The 8,747-nt window shown below is 54.5% G+C and overlaps 4 protein-coding genes; 2 read left to right on the top strand and 2 right to left on the bottom strand.

Moving 5' to 3' along the window:
- Positions 1 to 423: 423 nt before the first annotated feature.
- On the top strand, positions 424 to 1,977 carry CHC_T00004388001 (hypothetical protein). Its single transcript, XM_005716215.1, has 3 exons — positions 424 to 1,044; positions 1,342 to 1,731; positions 1,909 to 1,977. The coding sequence occupies exons 1-3, from the start codon at positions 424 to 426 to the stop codon at positions 1,975 to 1,977; spliced, it is 1,080 nt and encodes a 359-aa protein (XP_005716272.1).
- Positions 1,978 to 1,990: 13 nt separating this feature from the next.
- Positions 1,991 to 3,563, bottom strand: CHC_T00004387001 (hypothetical protein). XM_005716214.1 is given in 4 exon segments: positions 1,991 to 2,478; positions 2,479 to 2,607; positions 2,703 to 3,347; positions 3,528 to 3,563. 3 exon segments carry the CDS (start codon positions 3,561 to 3,563, stop codon positions 2,479 to 2,481), a joined length of 810 nt encoding a protein of 269 aa, XP_005716271.1. The 3' UTR covers positions 1,991 to 2,478.
- Positions 3,564 to 3,974, bottom strand: CHC_T00004386001 (hypothetical protein). The gene has a single exon (XM_005716213.1). It carries the CDS (start codon positions 3,972 to 3,974, stop codon positions 3,564 to 3,566), a length of 411 nt encoding a protein of 136 aa, XP_005716270.1.
- Positions 3,975 to 7,680: 3,706 nt separating this feature from the next.
- Positions 7,681 to 7,950, top strand: CHC_T00004385001 (hypothetical protein). Its single transcript, XM_005716212.1, has one exon. It carries the CDS (start codon positions 7,681 to 7,683, stop codon positions 7,948 to 7,950), a length of 270 nt encoding a protein of 89 aa, XP_005716269.1.
- The last annotated feature ends 797 nt before the right edge of the window (positions 7,951 to 8,747 follow it).

Here is an 8,747-nt window from a genome sequence, read left to right as displayed (position 1 = left end):
CTATAAACGTGAGCAACTGGACGTTTACCATTCTTCTCTGCAACTGGAAGCGCGAATTCAGCGGAAACCACAATTGCAATGCCCCGGGGTCCTGCAATTACCGATATCGAGCGCGGACAAATATTGGCACTCCACAACGAATGCAACTCCTTCAGACGCATTGCGCAGATGGTTCATCGCTCGGTGGGAGCAGTGCAGGGTGTAGTGCGTCAAGGCTTTAAACATAAGCACCCCAAGCACTGGAAAGGAAACCAGAAGATCTCCGAAACCCAAAAGCGGGCTATAATTCGTGAAGCTTTAAAGGGTGAAGATAGTGCAAGAACAATTCAGGCCGAGCTGAAATTGCCAATCTGTCATAGACGTGTCCAGAAAATCTTCAGCGCAGTTCCATATCTCAAGTATAAAAAGATGACGGCACCACAAATGACCCCTCTGCACAAAGAAAAGAGGGTAAAGTGGTGTCGTAAATTCATAAGTAAAGGCGAAAGTTTCTGGAACGCTGTGGTGTTTAGCGATGAGAAGAAGTTTAATGGTGACGGTCCGGATGGTTTTGCATCTTATTGGCACGACCTTCGCACTACAGAGCGCATTTTTTCCAAGCGTCAAAATGGCGGGTTTTCCGTCATGGTTTGGGGGGCTGTTAGTCTCTATGGTGTATCTTCGATGATGTTCATTGATGGGAAGCAGGACTCTAAGAAGTACGTTGATATTTTGCGTCATGGCTTACTGCCGTTTGCGGCCGAGGTGTTCGGAGAAGAACAACGCTGGTTTTTTCAGCAAGATAATGCGCCGATACACACCTCTGGTTTTACGAGAAGCTGGCTCTCTGAGCATTCTATCTCTACTCTACCGTGGCCAGCGAAGTCCCCCGACGTTAACATTATAGGAAATGTTTGGGGCGTGATGGCGAGGATGGTTTACGCCAGGGGTAAGCTCTACCAAAATGTTGAGGATTTGAAGGTGGCTATTGAGGAAGCATGGTCTACTGTAGGGTCGGGCCTTTTATTGACGCTTTACAAGAGTCTTCCTTGTCGCATGCATGCCGTCATGGATGCGCGAGGTGGCGCAACTAAGTATTAAAGGCTTGTTTGTGCTCTGTGTCATATCAAATTTCGCGTATTTATATCAATTTCGTCCACGTTTTTAAAGATATCTCGATAACGGTGCCTGTTATCATTGTTTTGAGTTGACAGGCGTTTTTTTCGGCACGTGTGGGCCCTGGATACGTCCCAGTTTATGAACGGGCCGCCTTTTAAGTGTTCACATTTTTCTCGTCGATGGTGTATTTATTCTAATTTCGCGCACTGTACCTTGCATCCCCCAGACCGAGCGACATCGTAGACCAACTCCTGCTACGACCCGGCCACACACATCCACTCCTTAACCTTCCCCCACCAAAATGGCTGCCGTCACCCGTCAGGGCCCCATCTACTTGCGCATGATGCAAAAGCTAACCGCCGCGCTGCGTCCCGTCACCCTCAACCTCATCGACGAGTCGCACCTCCACGCGGGCCACAAGGAAAGCCCTGGCCTGCCGGAAACCCATTTCAACCTCACCGTCGTCTCGCCAGAGTTCGAGGGCATGTCCATGCTGCAGCGCCACCGCAAGGTCTACGCCATCGTCGCCGACGAGATCAACGACCGCGTCCACGCCCTCGCCCTCAAGACCCGCACCCCCACCGAGGACGCCCAGGGCCAGTGACCTCCCGCCCCGCACACGCTGCCTCAAAGGTAGTCCGCCCGCAGAATCGCATCCAGCAGGTACACCTGCGAAAAATACCCCACGCCGCGCGCATGCCCGTACAGCCACTGCAGCTCGTACTTGCCCAGCTCCCGCATCGCACGCGTCTCGCGCATGTATCGCCTGTCCGCCCGTATCACCGGGTCCCGCAGCTCCAGGTTGCGTAGGAGCGACTCGTCTCTTGCCGTCAGCGCCTCCCCCCACATCCCGATCGACGCATTGCGCTCGATGTGTGACGCCCGCAGCCCGAGCCACCGCACGGTGCACACTACCCAGGTTCCATTTGTGCGAAGCTTTCAACGTTAGTCATCGCACCGCGTGGAGGAGGGGATCGTGAATTGATGCCGTACCGAAGCGACTCCCTTCCACAGCCGACCGCACGCTACCGCGCCGGTAGCATTGGAGTACGCCGAGGCCATGCGGGTTGAAGTCTGCAACCCCGAGCACCGGTATCCTGTTGGTATCCGCAAATTGTATTTTGTTCGTTTGGCCAACGCACGTCGGTCAGCATATGCTTCGTTACCCGAACTGTGGAATTGGATTCGCTTACTTGAGCCGTTGCTCCAAGAGACTCGCCAACGCTCGAGTCGCAACTGACGGGTAGCCCTTCCCGCAGAGGAGGATGCATGGCAGTAGTTCATAGAACCTGTCTTGCACCAGTCGTGAGAATATCCCAAACTTTTCGATGACTGATTTATGAAAACAAGCATGGGAGTGAGATATTTTGTCAGAACACCTCAGCCCAAATCATGACCATACCACTTTCTGTGTCGGTAGGTATGTTCCATACTTAGAATATACCGAGCGGTCGAGTGTACCACAAGCGAGCATGCCACCCTTACGTCGCCTGGGATGGGCCATCCATTCTGCAGTTAACGAGTCCGAAGAAAGAGTGTAAGTATAGGGTTGTAGTCCGTCAGCAATGAGAGTGTTAGCTGGAGTCCTGCCCCCAAGTCCGTACCGTTCCAACATGCTCGCAATCAACTTGATAAACAGAACCGCTTTTTGCTAAGCGCAAGCAGCCCGCAACCACGCCTCTCGTAGCAGCTCCTACGTTGAGAGCAAACCGGGGAACACCCAATGTCGCGGAGGCATCCAAAACGATGTCGTTGAGCTGTTGCTGATTGTCAAACGAATCAATCAGGAGATAATAAAGCTCTCGTTGAGCGATTCGTTTGCCCTCGCGTAGTAGCCGGTGAACGACACTCAGAACATCGAACAGCTGCTCGTTTTTTCTCGCGTTTCTTTGAGTGACCCTGCGAAGCACTACCTGTTCGCCAAGCTGGATGGCCCCGGTCGCTACGTCGTCTACTACGTTGGATTGAGAACGGCGTATCATCGCAATTGCTCCATCGGGGTTACCACTTACGACGTTCTCGTGATAAGCAGAAACGAGCGCCTCGATTCGCGCTATAACGACCGATGGTTCTTCATCATTCTCAAGGGGAAGCTCTACCATCCCGTGAGCTGCGAGAATATCACGTCTTGCAAACTCCATCTCGTGTTGCAGAGAACTGGATAAATATTCTCGTAGCGCCAGGAACGGATTTTGCGTGGTGATGTAAACAGCGAAGCGTAGGACAAGAAGTTTGCTCGTGTAGAGGTGCTGGAGGTTATTTCATGTGTAGAAGAATGCAGCGTTTCGGTTCGAGACACAGTTTTGCTTTGCAGGAAATGATTTGGTCTGTTCCTTTCGTTTCAGAGATCGTTCTTTCCATTTATTGCCAAAGTACACGAGACCATGATCCCCTCATGGTGCTTGTCGATGCAAAGTTGGTCCCAATACGGTCGGCGCACTTTGCAATGCCTTTTTCACTTTCATCTAGGACGAGTTGTCTGATGAAACCTCTGAACTTCTCTGAATATCAATCGATTCATTCCCATCCGTATCTTCCTCCCTTACTAGAACAAACTGGCCCTCGTTCTTCGCATACTCAGGCACCCTAGCCCGCAAAGTTTGATCGATCAGCGCATTATTCTCCGAAATCCTTCTCGTGGTGTATTGCCGCATAGCAACGCATACGTGCTTGGTAATTAACGACACCTGCTCCTTCACAATGCTTTCCGCATTCCATTGCGTCCTCAGATTCGACTCAATAAGCTTCTTCAACGAATTGACGTTGCACTCAACCCTCTCCAACCTTGAAAACACATCCGACTCGTCCTCCACCTTCCCCCGCGCGGTGATGTCGTTCCTCAATTGCTCGACCGACGACCCGAGCCCATCGATCATATTCGTAACCTTCAACAAGCTATCCCGAATACCCTCCTCAAACCCGGAATTTAACGCGACCATATCATCCGCCTGCTTAAGCGACTCCGCCACTTGCATCTCCACTCTCTTCAACTTACTCTTACTCGCGGCGGCGCTCTCTGTGGTCGCCTCCAATCCTCTTCTAACCTCCTCGACCTCTCTTTCCCACCCCGCGCCCTCCCCTCTTTCTGCCACGTCATCCACCCTCCTTCCAATCTCGTCCATGTGACACGAATGTTTTTCAAACTCGGCGCTAAAGCGCAATTCCATCCGGCGCATCTCACCCGTCATGTCTCCCCGCCACTTATTAAACGCTCTTAACTCGGACTCTACTCCCTTCTGTCCCGCCCTCACCTTTGCCAAGGCCGCCTGATTCCCCTTTACCTGTTCCTGCACTGCTGCAATCTTCCGCTCCGTCACCCTATCACTCTCTCCAACCTGCGTGGCCAAGTTGCTAACGTGCGCGCTAAGCTCCGCTATCTCGCGCCCTTCGCGTGCGTGCGCCTTCGCCTGCATATCGACCTTGCTCTCCAAGGCCTTGAGCCTGTCGGTGAGCTTCGTGACGTCATCATTCTTTTCATCCAAGCGTTGCTGCAACGTATCGACGACATTGGTCAGCTCCTTCTCCCTGGCGGCCCATGCGGCGACCTCGTCCTCCGCGCCGGAATCAGACAACGAGGAGGTCGTGCGCACATGCGGCGACGTGGGCGGCGCGGAGTGCCCCAGGGCGCGCGCGACGGCCGATTGGACCGCGGTGTCCAGGGCAGCCGCCAGCGCGGAGGACGGGTCCGGGCGCGGCAGGCGGTCGCGCCGCGGCGGGTGCAGAGGGACGGGCTCCGGAGAGGCGGTCGAGGTCGTGGGCGATGGCTGCCAGATGGACGGGATCCACAGCGGGAGCGAAGGCGGCGGCGTGGAGCCCACGGGCGGCGACGTCGGGCAGTCGCACGAGCTGCGCTCGACGCCGGTGTTGTGCCGCGCCGTGACGTAGCTGGCAGGGCGTCGGCCGCCAGCCATTTTTTGCGTGGCGGCTAGAGCGGGGCGGGAGGGGTGGAGGTTCGGTGAGGGGAGTGCAATGAAGGTGCGTACTCGCCGTTAGGGAGTGGCGAGCGGAATGCGGGGAGGACTTGAAGGTACAAATTGTGGGCAGGGCGAGTGCCGCTCCGCCGCTACAGTGGTCAAATCGGACGGTGCTTACGCAGCACCTGAAAAGCCGTACAGGTAGACAACGTGTGACCTGGCGTTGGTGTTCAACGTGTTCCGCCGGCATCACCGACTCCCAGCCATTTAGGTTGCTCCTTCCGGACATCGATCTATCCAATGACATACCGCTAACATACTGCACCGGCGAATGGGAATAAGTTACTGTTCGACAAGTGGCTGGCAGGACGGGGGGCTAGCTGTAAGCATCAGATGAAAAGCGCCGTTGTTTTTGTGGTTTCATCGCGAGCTCCATTGGGTTGTACTGTACACACGGCCTGGCAGAGTGCAAATAAAGTTGAGTTAATGCTGCGTTTTAGTGGGGCGATCGTGGTCTTTTTTGTGGCAAAAAGGGGGTGAAATGGCTTTTCTTGTAGTGTTGAGGGGGTGAATTACGCGAATGTGTTGCATAAGGGGGGCGAAGGGAAGAATATCAGTAGTATGTTAGACCGGACCACTGAAATGTCGCCTTTGGTCACCCGTCCCAAACAACACAATTGGGATTCTTCGCCCGTGTAGTAATCCAAAATGGCAAGTAATCGAGCTATTAAACTCAACATTTCTAGAACGCGGATACTGTAGGGACAATTATTCTCGTGATCGGCCACGCCGATGTGGCCCCCTTATCGACTGTTTCAACCTCCACAATACGCCACACATGTACGATACAATACGCCACACATGTACGTGAGCGGGTGCCGGCCCATGCGCGCGCGGCTGTGGTCGGCGGCGAAGTACGCCGTGGCGGGGCGGGGGAACGCGACGCTGCGGGGGGGCCAGATGCGCACCGCGGCGGAGGAGATGGTCGAGGGCGACGGGTAGGTCGAGGCGATGTACGAGGCGTACCCGTACGTGGACGGGGAGGGGTGGCCGAACGGCACGCCAAGGGAGAAGAGGCTGGTGCCGGATTACGTGGTGAGGGCCGGGAGGCTCGAGGAGGACCTGGGCGCGCTGCTCACGGCGATGGGGTGCGCGGCGCGGTTTCGCAGCGACAACGTGCACGAGGAGCGCGGCGCGGACGGGTTTCTGGAGGGCGTGCAGCTCGCGCATGCGGACGCGACGTACCGCCGGCTGGAGCGGCTGGCGAGGGAGGGCAATGAGAGGGGGCTGCGGAAGGTCCGGGACTTGATGGCCGCGGCGGAGTGAGTTGTCCGAGCGGGCATTCCCGCGGATTCCGAAACGTGGGGGGCGGTCGGTTGTCAGTTGTTTCGAGGGCATCGCCCGAAATGCTCTCTGAAACAGCTGTATGGGGATACTGCAGAGTAGCCCAGTAGCCGCTCTTTTAGTAACGCCTTAGTATCCGATTTCGCCTGTCATTTAGTACAATTTATAGCACCGTCCACTTTGTTCAGATTCTGTCGCCCCTCACGAACAACCAAATTCTTTTCTGTCACCCCCATGTTGAAGACGTCACCCATACGATCCCTACAAATATTTCTCAATCGGATGGGTGCCTCAGCAAATTTTGACCGCGTCACCCCCTCAACACTACAAGAAAAGCCATTTCACCCCCTTTTTGCCACAAAAAAGACCACGATCGCCCCACTAAACGCAAAATCTCCCAATAAAGTTTACTTGTGATTTGAAGAAGCTCCGGGAAGCTCTCAGAGTATTCCCCAGAGCATTCTTCCGTTGCAAATGGGCGTAGAAAATGCTGAAACGTTCTTTCTGTATGACGTGGACACGTGTATATCCCAGACGTCTCTATGTCCGAACAGTATGCAACGGTATTGCACACAGCGCCAAGCGATGCTATACGCGAGATGCCGCTTCTCAGTGGAGCAAGCGATGCGCGGTTGGGAAGACCTTGATCTTCGGTGCATTAATTCGCCGCGGGAGCAGAGCGTCTCGTGTGTCGACGAGTGTTGAGCCACAGGCTTTGGCATAATCATCTCTTTCCCTGAGACCTTGCAGCTAAATTGTATGGCCAGAACTAGGCCATGCTTTGGTACAGTGTAGAGCAAGCCTTCTCTTCTTTAGCACAGTACACCTGATCACAGCAATTAACCTTGGTCTATATATTAACCTGGATTCAGAAATAAACTGGACCAGGTTATTATTGGTTTTGACCTGGAGGAAACAGTCTTATGATAAGTCGCATTTAGAGTTCAAAAAGGGCGAGAACGCATGTCGCCGCCTCGATATGGTCTTTGGGAAGAGAAGCAGCTCTTTTCTGAGCTGCAGACAATAATATCCGAGCATCGTGTCCATTTCAATGGGCAAGAAGTGGAGCCGTAATTTCTTGAATACTTGTCAGCAATGTTAGAAATCAAGGTTAATCCAGTGGTTCACAAACAAACTGGACCATGTTATATCTGATTTGACCATATATTAATCTGGATTCACAATTAATCCGGACCATGTTAAATATGGTTATAGACCTGAAAAAGGGGCTTCAGAATTAAGTTGGCCCAGGTTAATTGCTGTGATCAGTGTACTGTGCTTGGTAGTACTACTTAAACATATCTTTTTGATACGCGACGTCGCCATGACCTCGGTGGAATTTACGGACGCCCCTGCGCTGTCGGACAGACACGACCCCCGTAGGCTTAGCTGCGGCTCGCCCCGGGAGCCGAAACCAACATCAACTTACATCCCCTATTGTATATATCAGAAACAAACCTACGTCAACTGCACACCACGCGAGAAGCTGCCCCTTATAACCACGGCAATTGCGAAGATACCGACAACGCATCCCCCTGCACTCCGCTCCTACGGCATGCCCTCGAGCCCCGACGCCCCGCCAAACAGCACATGAATACCTACAGTGCCCAAGGGTACTGTACGTACATACAGAATACATTGTACCGTACATGTTGTGGCGGTACTACTGTATGCACATCACTTGTACAGAGAAATGCATACTGTACAATACCGTCACCACATAGCATCGCATCTCGCCAAGGTCAGATGCCAACTGTACGGCTGTACTCGTCTGCAATAACGTTGCAGCATTCCTCCTTCACGGCCGCCTCTCTCGCAAGACCGCGGCGCGACTTCACCGCCCTGCGCCGGGGCGCGGTCTAACTTACCTTACGCGCGCGCCTGCACAGCACGCGCGCTGTCGAGATAGCGATGACGCACAAATCCCGAGGACCCCCGTAGCCCGCGCGCGCCGCCCTCTATGCTTGCCGGACGGTATCACGCCGCGCACCGTAATGCACGAGTCCACTTGTGCAAGTGCTGCTCCCTCGCTGCGGGAGCGAGCCGCTGCAACCCCCGCCAGCAAGGGGTACAGAAAAAATCCGCGCTGTTCAACAGCACATGGGGAAACCTTAAGACGCTCGCCCAGACTCGTGCCAGCGGCGTGCAGCGTGCGACGGCTTGTCCCGTGCCCCTCTCGCTTTCTCGAGCCCCTTCCCCGAAAACCCTCGCAGCGGCGGCTCTGGCTCGCATTTCGAACGTTAGCGCTCTACCTTTTTTGTTCCGCGTGATGAGTTACTTGTTCACCTTCCGCATACCCCCAGGCGTACACGGGACATCAGCTCCGTACTGTACACGCCTGAGGGAGGGAGGGAGGGGTGGCGGAGGGGGGGAGGGGGGTAGGGGCGTTGG

This window comes from Chondrus crispus, genomic scaffold (genome assembly GCF_000350225.1).
Source record: "Chondrus crispus Stackhouse genomic scaffold, scaffold_23, whole genome shotgun sequence".
In the NCBI taxonomy this organism is placed as follows: Eukaryota; Rhodophyta; class Florideophyceae; order Gigartinales; family Gigartinaceae; genus Chondrus; species Chondrus crispus.
This window is presented reverse-complemented; position numbering and strand designations above follow the sequence as displayed.